The sequence below is a fragment of the Gadus chalcogrammus genome, chromosome 14, assembly GCF_026213295.1.
Source record: "Gadus chalcogrammus isolate NIFS_2021 chromosome 14, NIFS_Gcha_1.0, whole genome shotgun sequence".
Lineage (NCBI taxonomy): Eukaryota > Metazoa > Chordata > Actinopteri > Gadiformes > Gadidae > Gadus > Gadus chalcogrammus.
The window spans coordinates 1513991-1528104 of record NC_079425.1 but is presented as its reverse complement, the minus strand read 5'-3'; the positions used below and the strand labels follow the sequence as shown (position 1 = coordinate 1528104).

The window sequence follows — 14114 nt, the reverse complement described above, 5'->3', positions numbered from 1 at the left end:
TTAGTTCTCACTCTGTCACACTCTAGGGGTTAGTTCTCACTCTGTCACTCTCTAGGGGTTAGTCCTCACTCTGTCACTCTCGGGTTAGTTCTCACTCTTCGGTTCTCACTCCCACGTCCTTGGCCGTGGGCGTGATGTGAGTCTCTGCTTATCAAGGTGTGTGCGCCTGGCTGCCTGCCCCAACACAATGAGACGCGGTCGGCTGGGAAAGTGAACAGTCAGCAGAGTCAGGCGGACAGCAGAGAGACGCTCTATGTTTGGATTTATTGAGTGGCAGCAGAAAGTCCAACACATATTAACTCGTGGAGTCATGGTGGGAAGAATGTACTTAATAATTGACTAATCAAATTCCGGTCATTATTTGAGATTGTGTAATCCTTTTAAACATTGTGAGAACATTTGTACTTTGATATTGTGTTGTGTTACTAAATACAATTACGACATTCAAATTGTCTGCTGTTACTGCAGCAAATACAAATTGCACAAACACTATCAATATATCAGTATTGTATCAATACAGTTTAGGAACGCACAAACATTGTGCGTCTCAAGTGGTTCTACGGTTTCTCAGTCTTCTAGGAAGTGTGTTACCCTCCCAGAACGGGCCAATGGCAGCTGAGTGCCGAGTCCCGAAGAGGGGGAGAGAAAGCGCGCGGGGGGGGGGGGGGGTAATGAAAGCATTTTTGCAGAGAATGTTTAGGAATTTGGAGAGCAGGTGGTGAGTGGTGACATGAAAAGGCGATGTGACAAACGCAGCTCGGCTAGAAGAAAAGGCCCTCGGAACAAAATGGTGGCTTAGAATTCCACCCCCCCTTTCAGGCCCAGCAGCATGCCCCCCCCCCCCCCTCCTGTGGGCCTCATGCAGCCACAGAACAGACAGCCACTCCAGGGAGGATCACAGCACAGGAGGGAATGGGATGGTTTGATATTAGCTTCAACACCCACACTCAATAAACAACAATGTGCTCGTATTGACAGTAAGTATTAGTCACGCAGTCATTGATCTGCCCAGCCCTGCTGAACACCAGGGAGAATGTGGGGCAATGTGCTCTACTCGTCCCCCTTTTGGTTCAGAAACAAATATCCACCTCGTACCATTCTCTGGTCACAAGGAGGATGCTACCCCATAACAGTTTGTGTTCACGGTGGATCCTGATGTCATGGAACCCCAACAAACCAGGCCTGCATCTACAGCCGAGAAACGAATGGCAGGAAGTGTTTTCCCTTTCACTGACTGGATGTAACCAAACCTTTTGTGGTCTGGTTAAATATGTACGCCTTGTTACAGATAAAGAAGACTTGTGAAAAGCATAATAAGATGTACTCTATTGGTAAAACCATGACTGTCCTTCAGTAGAAAGATTAATCTGAGATGGAGGATTATAACCACACCCATGATGACATGCGAAGTAAGATTAGTGAACCCGGGGTATCGATTGGTTGAATAAAGAGGTTGAGGTCGTACATGCACAGGCTAGTGTGTGTTTCTCTGTTGTGTTGTGTCGTGTCGGGTTGGCAAGGCGTGGGGAAGGATTAGAGTTTCGTGCCCCTGCTACACATGGACGCCGCATCAAAGACATTCTTTGCATCACAAATCAATGAGTGCTGTTCTCACACACATTAACACACTGAAGCCTTGTAAATCATTAGCTGTACTATTCCAGATCATGACATGAACAATTGTATCGTGTTTATGGTGGTCCATATAAGAGGGGATACTTGACTTCTGATCGATGGGCAGAATATTATTTATCCAGTTATCTTGTTCTCCCCTTTGTGTCGTTTCTGTTTCTGCAGGTCACACACTGATAACTTCATTGACTTTTTCTAGTGTCTGTGTGTGTGTGTGAGTGTGTCTGTGTGTGTGCGTGTGCGTGCGTGTTTGTGTTTGTTCTTTAAATTTGAAATCTGTGACAGAATCACCCAAAGCCAAAGCGTAAATCCCTGGTGATCGTGTTTTTATCCGTGTGTCGTACAACATCTGAGGTGACCATCGTGGGAACAGGGGTCTGGACTGGACCCCGGCCCGGGAGAACCCATCACCTAGGGTCTGTGTTCAACGGTCAGACAAACACAACGGCTCCAGAGAACCCATCACCTAGGGTCTGTGTTCAACGGTCAGACAAACACAACGGCTCCAGAGAACCCATCACCTAGGGTCTGTGTTCAACGGTCAGACAAACACAACGGCTCCAGAGAACCCATCACCTAGGGTCTGTGTTCCACGGAGAGACAAACACAACGGCTCCAGAGAACCCATCACCTAGGGTCTGTGTTCCACGGACAGACAAACACAACGGCTCCAGAGAACCCATCACCTAGGGTCTGTGTTCCACGGAGAGACAAACACAACGGCCAACCTTGCATTTCTTTTAATTTCTTTATTGTGCAGTCAACACAAATACAATAAAGTGTTGCCTTTCGATGACCAATAGGACGACCGGTGGAAATGAGCGTGTGGAATGATTCGTAAAACAAAAGGATGTCTATGGCTTACCAAGCACAACATTACTCTCAAATTCAACTCATCGACACTTTGAAACCTGGAGGGGGAAAAGCTTTTCTTTATAAATAGAACAACAGTAAAGGGAGGGAGTGGCCTCACGGGCCCATAGCAGGGATATAGAGTCTCTGTTACAGAGACAGCTTCATGCTCAGCAGAGCTACTGAGAGCTAATGTTTCCGATAGGGCGAATCTATCTGTGAGTGGTGGCACTCGACCGACACCAACGATAGAACAATAGACATTACAGATATATTGAGGGTTGCATGAGGTATTGTGGATCAAAGCCTTTGTTTCAATTTTCCTTTTTTCATTTTTGTAATAGCACAACAACTTAATTAATATGAACAAAACATAATAATAACCTAGAAACAACAGACAAGATGTCAATAACATTTTCTATTTGAAAATACAAACCCATCGTGATAGGATATCGACATTGTGTGTATAAAAACAAAACAAAATAGCAGCAAAACATAGGAAAAAAGCATTTCTTTTTTTTTTCTCTGGTCATCATACACGGTGGGATTGATTTTCCATAGCAGCGGAACTCGGGGAGTGTTTTCCTCCCTTTCTCCATCCTAACACACAATCAGAAACCTTATTCCCCTCTGCCATCTCCTGAGGGCAAGGCGTGCACAACAGCCAACGTCGCAGTTTGTGCAAAATAATCTCCTTAGTCTACACACAGTCCTCACCGTCCTACCTACATGGGTCGTGGTTTGAGATGAAATTTAGGACTTTTTAATTGGGCAGCAGCTGCACAAATGTATGAATTGTATACGACTGAGAAGGTGTTGGTTTGTCCTTGTGCGTTGTCATCCTTGATTCTTCCAAAAGATTGAGCTGTTTCAAACGTATCACAGAGCGGGGTTCTGTGAAGGACACGCGGTCTGTCTCGACTCTGGGCACCATAGCTTAAAATCGGCTCACATCCGGCGACGTGAAATTAAAATAAAAAAGTCAGCAGGCTGACCGAAAGTGCTTGTTTTTTTTGTTGTCTTTTTTTTTTTTTACAGAAAAATAAACTGGAATGGTATGACAAAGAAAAGGCTAACTACACAAAACAAAATGAACATAGTGAAGATAAGAATTGGTGGTGGATTGCTTTGCCACACTCGCACATTAATTATCCAATCAGATTATCCAACCGAAAACACAAAAAATATATAATTGTATAATTGCGAAATTGTTAAGTTAAGAAAGTTGCACTAACTTAAGCAAGCAATCCGCAGATACCATTAAAACAGAGCATTTCACAAGAAACAGACTTGCTTAATTTAAATGACCAGCATGAATTTAGAGGGGGGGGGGGGGGGGGGGGGGCGTACACTGGAGTGAATATAAAAGCATAACAGGGCTATCATCACGTACAGTAAAGTGACTAAACACACATGCAAAATTATGAATGAAAGTCTATAAAGCAAGACACACGAGTCGGAGGGAGGGGCTTGGCTGGGCCCTAGCAGACTAGGGGCCTTCAGGACACCTGTAGAACCTAAGGACTGCGCTGGCCCACTCGCCGTCCCTGGACGTTCTCAGGAGGCACTGTGAACTGGCTTCACTTTACGAGCCCTAGTGTGGACTTTATGTACGGAGCCGGCGGCCACACGTTACCATGTGGCGTCGCCTCGGCGGATCTCTGTCCGGTCTGTTTGTCTGTCTCTCTGCGGCGCTCGTGGCCCCGGGGGGCCCCAGACAGAGCGCTAGACGGACAGACAGGAAGGCAGGAACATTAAGGGCCCCTGTGACTCTGGCATCGGGGGGGGCCGAATGGGCAGGGGGCCGGAGGTCGGGTGGGGGGCCCGGGTCACCCGGACCATGAAGACCGTTTGAGGTGGGGCGTCCCAGCCGGGCTGGGGGCCCGCGTCGGGCCGTACGGGAGCGCGCTCTGCACCTGGGGGCCCCTCCCTCACCTTTCCTCCCCTCCCCCTCAGTCCCCTGGGGTGTCCGCCCAGACGGGTCGTCCATGCTTCTCCACGTCACGTCAGAGGCGGTCAGATGTTGATGTCTCTGACGTCGGTGGGGGTGCAGGACAGGTCCACCTCCTCCTCGGAGTGCTTGGTTTCCGTGGAGACGCTGTACTGCTGGGCCTGGCGGAGGCTGGACTCCAGGAGGGCCTCGATCTGCTCCTGGCACGACCGCAGGCAGTCCTGCAGAACCAGGAGGAGAACCAGGAGGAGACAGGCGTCAGTCAGAGGGAGGAGAGACAGGCGTCAGTCAGAGGGAGGAGAGACAGGCGTCAGTCAGAGGGAGGAGAGACAGGCGTCAGTCAGAGGGAGGAGAGACAGGCGTCAGTCAGAGGGAGGAGAGACAGGCGTCAGTCAGAGGGAGGACAGACAGCCGTCAGTCAGAGGGAGGAGAGATGGGCGTCAGGAGGACAGACAGCCATCAGTCAGAGGGAGGACAGACAGCCGTCAGGAGGACAGACAGCCATCAGACAGAGGGAGGACAGACAGCCGTCAGTCAGAGGGAGGACAGACAGCCATCAGACAGAGGGAGGACAGACAGCCGTCAGTCAGAGGGAGGAGTCACGAGGTGATCCATTGAAGGGGTGACGTCACGCCACCAGGTGTGAGTGTGATCAGCCGTTGCAAGCGTTTGAAAATCTGCCTTTTACTGTGCACTAGTGACATCACAAGTGGGCGTGTCCACCTAGGTGTAAGATGGATGTATCAGAAACAGTTACTACGGTCCACTGGGTAGGCTTGTAGACTGATCTATCCAGCGTTCATGTAGGTGGACGAGCAGATCGTCAAACTGCCAATGATGGCTAATCACTCACACCTGGACGCATGAGATCCCCCTTTAAATCACTGCGCTTTGTGAACCAACACATGAAGAGCTCTGTGTTTGAAGAATGTGAGCAGTTCGACAACGGTCAGCTGACCGGCCCGCGGGACGTACCGGGTCGCTGCGGATGATCTGCGACAGGAAGTTGGTGAGGTTGTGCGCGGACAGGGAGCTGTCGGGGCTCTTGAGGTACAGGCCCTGCACGGCCGCCGCAACGCTGCCCGCCGCCACCATAGACGAGGGGCTGGCGATGAAGTTGACGTCTGGAGGGCGACAGAGGGAGGGGTGAGGTCACGTGACTGTAAACACCTGACCCGATGGACTCTGATCCAGGAGAAGGAGGAGATGCGACTCGTACCTGTAGCGCAGAGCGCCACGAAGGTCTGGGCGTGCTTCCTCAGGATCTGCCTGGTGCTGGGGTGGATGTTGAGCTTGGATAAGAAGTGCTCCATGAAGTCGTGCGGGGTCACCGAGGCCAGGTCCCACTTCAGCTTGCTGAGAACCAGGAGCTCCATTTGCTGCAGGGAGGACAGAAACCAGTTACTACTGCTGGGCTGGAACTCATTTAACGAGCGCACCACAGCAAAGTGGCGCATGCACGGGGCCAGCGTGCACACACGTGCGTCTGTGTACTCTCGTGCACGAGCACGGATGTGCGTTCGGGTTCACGCCATTAGGGGGCGCTGTCGCACCGATCTTATGGCCGCTCGCGAGGCCCTGCGTGACATGAGGCCTCCCAGCGTGAAGTCACAAGCGACCAGCTATCAGAACACACACACACACACACACACACACACACACACACACACACACACACACACACACACACACACACACACACACACACACACACACCACACACATGTTGGCCTTTAAGTGTTATTTAACATTCAGTCTTAATTAAATTACCAGGAGTTCCCCGGGCTGGATGGAGTTGTCGGTGTAGATGCAGAGCTTCTCGGCAGTGAGGGGGACGGTCTCCTTCATCTTGGAGGCCAGGAACATGCAGGCCGCCCCCAGCAGCTGGAGTCTGCTTTTCCGGGTCGCCTCCACAGACAAGAACCGATCCAAAAAGTTCATCGCCAGTGGAAAAACCTCTTCCTCACATTTCTGTTCTTCGCAAACCTGTAAATGCGAAAGAAAAAACAAAATGTGAACATTTTTTTTTCCGTTTCCATCTGCAGCAGATTAGGTCCCTGCAGGCCTCAGACCTGAGCTGATCCACGGTCTGACAGGGAAAACATCTCGACTCTATATCCACATCGAGCCCCACTAGTTTTGGTAAAAGGTTGATAAAGGCTCTGCGGTCTATATATTAGTGAACAGAAACACGAAGGATTGGTGTTTCTGTTCCGTTCAGTTCACACAGAAACACCAAGGTGGCGTCATGAGGAACTCTGATCTGGATTCTGAACTTCGTCATGTTTTCAAAAAAAGATTATAAATTAAAAAAAATGTCTACAGACCCCCAACCATCACGATAATAACCTTCATTGTGTCTTGTATCGGATTATTGAAGATTGCGTCGAGTGGATTAAAAAACGAATTGATAATAATTAATGTTTACAGCTCGTGTCGCTCCAGGAGGATCAGGCGTCGGGTCTCAGATCGGACCCAACTTCAAAAATTAATATAAAATATTTCCACTCGTTCGATTCCCGTTTAAAGTACATGTTAATGTTCACAACATATCCGGGCTTCAAACCCGACTGTTAAGAAGCTCTGTTAGTCATCCTAACATTTGTATATTTGATCTGAAACACTAAGGGAAGCTGCTCTTCAATGCAACACACTTCTCCCACATCAGAAAGCGACATGTTGTCCTGTTTGAAGACCTGTCACTCATCTACACCGAGTGACAGGTCTGAGGAAGAGCCTCGAGCTGCTGTCATATTAAACATGATTATACTTTTCTTTTTATATTAAAATCCCACTTTCTCCACAACCAAGATGGCGGTACCGGCCGCAGCGGACTGCCTACGTGTACATCGCTCCTAATTAGTCCATTTCCCGCCGGGCGGATCAATCAGGAGCTCTTATACAGATTAATTATTACTAAAACACAGGTTGGGTCTGTGGTGGAGACCCCCGTCCCTAAAGCAGCCCCCAGCCCGGGGCTCTGGGACCACCCAGCAGCAGACCCCTCAGACCTTCTGAGGACCTCCGGGCTGATCCACGACCCTTTAACCACAAGTAGACAACATCCACACAACTAACGCGTTGCACAAAGTTAGAGTTAACAACCCGGGGGGTCCGATTCCAGCCTTTAAACCCCGCAGAAAGGAACAGCGTCCAGCAGACCACCAGAACAGAAAGTAACCGCTGCGTACCTCCAGCATCCAGGTCGCGACCACCTTCCTCATCCCGGGGAGGATCTCCTTCTGGACGCACTTGAAGTAGTTGGGCGCCGGGAGGTAGTTCTCCTCCGCCCGCAGCATGGTGAGCAGGACGCGGTCGTTCAGGAGGTTGTGGTCCTGGTGAGCCCTCCGTATGGTCTCCACCTCGCAGCAAAGCAGCTGGGGCTCCATAGCGCGGATTCAGAGGATCCCGACGCGGTTCTTCTCTTATTATTATTACTACTAGGAGGCCTAGAAGGCTTCTCAAACCGCTTTGGACCGGAGCGTCGGGATGTTTCCTCGTTGTCTCTCCTCTCCGCTCGCGGTTCGCTTGTTGCTCCTGCTCCTGCGACAGCCTGTGTGAAGGCCGCACAGCTCCAGACAAAACCTCACGTCCTGCGGGGGGGGGGGGGGGGGGGGGGGCGATGACGTGAGCGGTTGTTAAGAGGAGGAAAAGGGGAGGGGGTGAGAGAGAGAGAGAGAGAGAGAGAGAGAGAGAGAGAGAGAGAGAGAGAGGGAGAGAGAGAGAGAGAGAGAGAGAGAGAGAGAGAGAGAGAGAGGGGGAGAGAGAGAGAGAGCGAGGGGGGAGATCAAAGCGGCCAGCAGCCTCAGAGGGAGCGCTCGGGGAAGGACATTCTACAGACAGAAGAGGAGGACTTGTCCCCCCGTCTCCCCTCCCCCCCGTCCCCCCCGTCCCCCCCCCCACCCGCTCAGGAAAAAAAAGTCCCAAATCCTGGTCCTTCCCCTTCCAGCCCGGCCCTCTGTCTCTGGGGCAATAGGAGGTCCTTAAAGCCCGGTGGCAGATCGGAAGAGCGTGTGTGTGTGTGTGTGTGTGTGTGTGTGTGTGTGTGTGTGTGTGTGTGTGTGTGTGTGTGTGTGTGTGTGTGTGTGTGTGTGTTTCTGTGTGTTTGCGTGCGTGTGTGTGCGTGCGTGTGCGTGCGTGCGTGTGCGTGCGTGTGTGTTTGTGTCTGTGTATGCGTGTGCGTTCGGTGTGTGTGTTTTTATGTGTGTGTGGGACTGTGTGCCGTGCGTCTGTGTGTGTGTGTGAGTGTTTGTGTGTGTGTGTGTTACTGTGTGTGTGTTTGTGTGTGTGTTACTGTGTGTGTGTGTGTGTTACTGTGTGTGTGTGTGTGTTACTGTGTGTGAGTGTGTGTGTGTGTGTGTGTTACTGTGTGTGAGTGTGTGTGTGTGTGTTACTGTGTGTGTGTGTGTGTTACTGTGTGTGAGTGTGTGTGTGTGTGTGTGTGTGTTACTGTGTGTGAGTGTGTGTGTGCATGGTGGGGGGCGATGGGAGAAGCCAGCGAGGGGGGGGGGGTTAGGGGGGTTGAGGAGGGGGTAGCCGACATCAGAGCGTCTGGATCCTGATTGGTCTGCCCGGCTGAAAAGAATGGTGGGGTTAGAGTTACTAGAGAGCGACCCCCCCCCCAGCCCCCCCCCCCCCCGCCCCCCCCCCCCGGACAGACACACTCACACCCCCCTCAAAGTGCTCCCCTCTCTCTCCAGAACTCAGTGGAAGGAGTGCTCTCTCGCTCCGGGTCGGCCCTGTTGCTGAACATGAGGTGAGCACATGGGACAACGGACCATCGACGCTCACACCGAGACGCCTCGCTGGTCACACTGGTCTGATCCTCAGCCTATAGAAACAGTACTGGTCTGATCCTCAGCCTATAGAACCAGTACCTCACTGGTCTGATCCTCAGCCTATAGAACCAGTACCTCACTGGTCTGATCTTCAGCCTATAGAACCAGTACCTCACTGGTCTGATCCTCAGCCTATAGAACCAGTACCTCACTGGTCTGATCCTCAGCCTATAGAACCAGTCCCTCACTGGTCTGATCCTCAGCCTATAGAACCAGTACCTCACTGGTCTGATCCTCAGCCTATAGAACCAGTCCCTCACTGGTCTGATCCTCAGCCTATAGAACCAGTACTGGTCTGATCCTCAGCCTATAGAACCAGTACCTCACTGGTCTGATCCTCAGCTTATAGAACCAGTACTGGTCTGATCCTCAGCCTATAGAACCAGTACCTCACTGGTCTGATCCTCAGCCTATAGAACCAGTCCCTCACTGGTCTGATCCTCAGCCTATAGAACTAGTTCTGGTCTGTTAACCTGTAGAACTAGTACTGGTCTGTTAACCTATAGAACTAGTACTGGTCTGTTAACCAGTAGAACTAGTTCTGGTCTGTTAACCTATATAACTAGTACTGGTCTGTTAACCTATAGAACTAGTACTGGTCTGTTAACCTATAGAACTAGTACTGGTCTGTTAACCTGTAGAACTAGTACTGGTCTGTTAACCAGTAGAACTAGTTCTGGTCTGTTAACCTATAGAACTAGTACTGGTCTGTTAACCTATAGAACTAGTACTAGTCTGTTAACCTATAGAACTAGTAATGGTCTGTTAACCTATATAACTAGTACTGGTCTGTTAACCTGTATAACTATATAACTAGTTATATAACTAGCTATATAACTAATACTGGTCTGTTAACCTATAGAACTAGTTCTGATCTTTTCCTCAGCCTGCAGAAGCAGTGACTGTGTTTTGATGCTAGCTGTGTTGTCAATGTCAACTTTTTTCCTTCACGAAAATAGAAAGTGAAAAACAAACACACAAACAAATACAAACACCCACACACAAACACACAGGCACGCACGCATGCACACGCACACGCGCACACACACACACACACACACACACACACACACACACACACACACACACACACACACACACACACACACACACACACACACACACACACACACACACACACACACAAAGGAGGGATACAGTTGGCAGTTGGTGGCACATGTAAGGAGAAGTTTAGTGTGGTTGTTTGTGATAACTTTATCAAAGTCCTCTAATTTCATGTTCATTGTTTAAGTATGCAACACGTGTCCTTCTTCAGGAAGCAATGAAAAACAAAAAGCCCTCAAACTGTATTATAATGCTGTAATTTCATATAATATTTATTCAGATCTGCTCCTAGCAAGTCTTTACATTTAAACTAAACGAGGACTCTTTCTAATTGTATAGGCCTGTGTTTGATTCTTGTTTCGAATTAATTGTAGATTTCCACATTCTTGGAATTCCTCTCTTTGCTGTTGGACAAAATACCGTAAAGACGAGAAAGGGCTCGAGTGAGCTCTGTCTTCACCATTGCTACCCAGCAACAGGTTTTAACACTTTAACACTGGCTTTTAACGCGTCATGAATTTAACATTAGATTTAACGTGAGTTGGTCAACACTTTGTCTGACTTTAGTATAGTTAGTATAGTTTGCGGTATGACTGGGGTTTCACTTTGTTACTTCATGTCATAAAAACTCCATTATGATTAATGTGCTTTTTATATATTTATCTATATTTATATATATTCTAGCCTTTTAGCTATTAAAAGAATCAGCAATAAAATAATAATAATAATAAAATAATAATAAACCAAACAGTTGATCAAATCTCTTTGTCTTATAGTATCAGAACATGATTCTACCCTTCTTTGAAATAAAGTTGAATATCCCAACATGGTTATTTAGAAGGGACCAGTTACCTTCAGTGTCTCTCTGCACAAGGCCCAGGCTCCCAACAGGGGCAATAGCAGGGAGCAGAGTCATTCAGAGGGAACATGTGACTTTTAAAGGGGGCATTTTATACAAGCATTGTGGTAATTGGGCAAGTGGAAGGACGTGGGACCAAAGTAAAGGAAGCATTTAAAGGGAGAGCAGAGCCTCACACAAAGGAACAGCCTCCACATTCACTGAGGGCTGTTCACAACAGCCAGAGTCATTACGACATGTAAACATCTGTCTCTTCGTGCTTTACTTTTTTAAGTCCCAATGCGCTCACGTTAATAAACCATCAGGATTGATTTGTACTCAAATATACATATTATACAGTATCAATATTATAGTGTTAAAAAACTAGTTACTAAATCAATATTCTGTCAGTTGGTAACAATGCCTTTCAATAAAGTGAGCTTCCCCTGAGAGGAGAACTTCCTATAGCTCAAGTTGGTGAACGGATCCTCTTTTCGTTCCCTGGCCTGGAGAGAGCCTGCTGTTTGATTCCACAGGTCCTGTCTTCACTCTGTGGGTCGTGTCACTCTCAGGGTCGGCCACTGCAGTTTATTTAACTCATGAGACACACAGCTAAGCTACGATACACCCAAAGAAGAATCCAAGGGCCCCCTACCAAGAAATAGATATTCCCTTTTAGCATTTTACAAGATTTATTTTGTGCTAGTAACCCTTACACAAAAATACTTTGAAATTAGCCATTCGACCATATTTGCCCCGTTAGATTATCACACATTTTTATGATACTGATAAAGTTATGAGTTATCAAAACTGATTCATAACTAAAAAGCAAACGTAAACGTAGCAAAGGTTGCTTACTCTGAAAGCTAGCGCTGCACAAGAAGTCTAGAGAAGTACAAAGTAAATTCAATCTGGGTTTCACAGAGAAACAGAGGCCGTGCTGACAATACATCCATGGGATAAACGTGGTAGCCAGTGGTTGACTTGGTGTTTAATGTTAAAGGTATTGTAGTAACATGTTAAAGTCACAGGAACGCGTGTTTTAACAGCTGTAGGAGGGAGTTATACATTATTCAGCTTCCTTACCTACAGATTGAATGCCTTAAATATAAGATTCTAACAAGAGTCTATGGAATAGAATTGTTCAATATGTTCAATATATATATTTTTAATTTAAGACAGTGTATTGAAGAGACCAGTTGTTAATGAGTGCCTCCAACATTCATTCATTAAGTGTTCACTTCTACCACAGCCAGTAGGCCTATCATGTGTAAGAAAGACACGTCATTGGGTTCTTTCAGTGTTCACTGAAAAATGTAAGTTTATTTGATCACTTAGTTCTATAGAGCAAATGTTACACCCAATGGAGGTTACAGGGTTTTGCCAGTTTGCTAAACCAGAACTTGAAATTCATTCATTCAGTGTTTGGTAGCTCCCAGCTGTATGTTGGTTTTCTCCAACCCAAGTAAACGTAAACAAACTTCCCTGGCGAGGTCACTTTCTCAAATATTGACCACAAACTAACAAATTAGATTTGTGTTCAGTTGACGCTATCATTCAACGTACATTCCTACAACTGGGAACTTATTTTCTAACCCTTACTACTTATTGAAATGTTGCTATACACTTTGAATTCCGAATTATCGCCTTGCCTAATAAGCAACCACCATCTTCTATCAGAATTTCACTCACATCTACAATGTAGAAATATACCAAGACAGGGCAGTTTGTATGTTCTTGCTTGTGTTTGACCAAACAATCAAAACGTTTACTGGCAGTTTGTTATTTTGTGCACATGGCTCACTGTGACCTGATAGTGCCTGCAGCCCCTTGCTGCTGAGTTTTGCCTCTGCCATCATAACCACTGTTAGAGAGTAGCGGAGGTGTTGGAGCAGCATTATCAGACAGCAGAAAATAACATGTGACAGTTAAGTTATTATAATTTATCTTGGCATGGCTGAACCTGAATGTGATTCAAAACATAACAACACAACATTCAACCCTCTAAAGTGTACAAGCTGAGTTCTTGAGCTCTTGTTCAGCCATGTGTGTCTATCTGTGCAGCCTGCCAGAAAGGTCAAACTAATGTGACAAAAATGGCCGTAATGATCCCATAATCAGATAATTAGGGTGTTTTATGTACTGTTGGTATTGATTCCCCATCAGTGCAGTCATTAGTAAGGGCATTAGGGCAGCCAAAGATTCAGATAAATAGGTCAACATAGCCCATATGCGGTTTAAGAGAGATTACTATTTAGTCATTTAGATTACAGCTAAAGGTTTATGATGTAGGGAACAGCTTAATTCACCCTCCACTGGCCAGGTGAAATGTCCTTCATCTCATTCACACTCATAATGTTTCAATGGTCAGCGTATATAATATAATACAGATAACAATATCAACAATTAATACATTTATGGTTATCCAAATTAAAGATATTCAGCAGCAGATGATCTGCAGATTCATCATCTGTATTCTAGACCCAAGATTCCTGACTCTATTGTGCTGCTAATTACCGTAGGAACCTGTAGAAGTAGAAACACTAACTTTATTTGCGTGTGGCCTTTGTCTCAGCTTGTCTTGGCTCCTGCGTCGCTCCTCGTGGTGTTGTGATCGTTCTGCTCCAGGCTCCGTGAGGCTGAGGAGCTGCTGTCAGGGAGCTGTATGAGACGGGGAACTCAGAGCTGCAGAGCTACAGCAAGAGCTTCACTGGAGCAGAGGAGAGAAAAGGGGTGGATGTGAGAGTCTATCACAGCCAAGCGGACGTTTATCCATATTTATTTTGTTTCTGGTGTTCTGGTTTGGGTTTTTTGTTCAGAAGAGTCAAACTGACAAACAATAGACCATCTCGCAGACATCCATCCATGCTGAATGCACTGAATGGAATGTAAATGTGGGGTCCCCTCTTGTTCACTGACCTTTTCCCCTTCCATCTTC

The 14114-nt window shown here is 47.3% G+C and overlaps 1 protein-coding gene across 1 annotated transcript; it reads right to left on the bottom strand.

Annotated features, from left to right (window-relative positions):
* Positions 1-3830: 3830 nt before the first annotated feature.
* On the bottom strand, positions 3831-8006 carry ccnd1 (cyclin D1). Its single transcript, XM_056608369.1, has 5 exons — positions 7627-8006; positions 6206-6421; positions 5655-5814; positions 5411-5559; positions 3831-4656 (listed from the first exon to the last, which is right to left on the bottom strand). Exons 1-5 carry the CDS (start codon positions 7822-7824, stop codon positions 4501-4503), a joined length of 879 nt encoding a protein of 292 aa, XP_056464344.1. The 5' UTR covers positions 7825-8006; the 3' UTR covers positions 3831-4500.
* Between the last annotated feature and the right edge of the window lie 6108 nt (positions 8007-14114).

What these genes read in the sequence shown, in the direction of transcription:
- ccnd1 (XM_056608369.1), bottom strand. Translation starts at nt 7,824, where the DNA reads ATGGAGCCCCAGCTGCTTTGCTGCGAGGTGGAGACCATACGGAGGGCT. An exon ending in CGTGGCGCTCTGCGCTACAG is followed by an intron (nt 5,560 to 5,654) that starts GTACGAGTCGCA and finishes GTCGCCCTCCAG; the next exon opens with ACGTCAACTTCATCGCCAGC. An exon ending in AGATCATCCGCAGCGACCCG is followed by an intron (nt 4,657 to 5,410) that starts GTACGTCCCGCG and finishes CTGGTTCTGCAG; the next exon opens with GACTGCCTGCGGTCGTGCCA.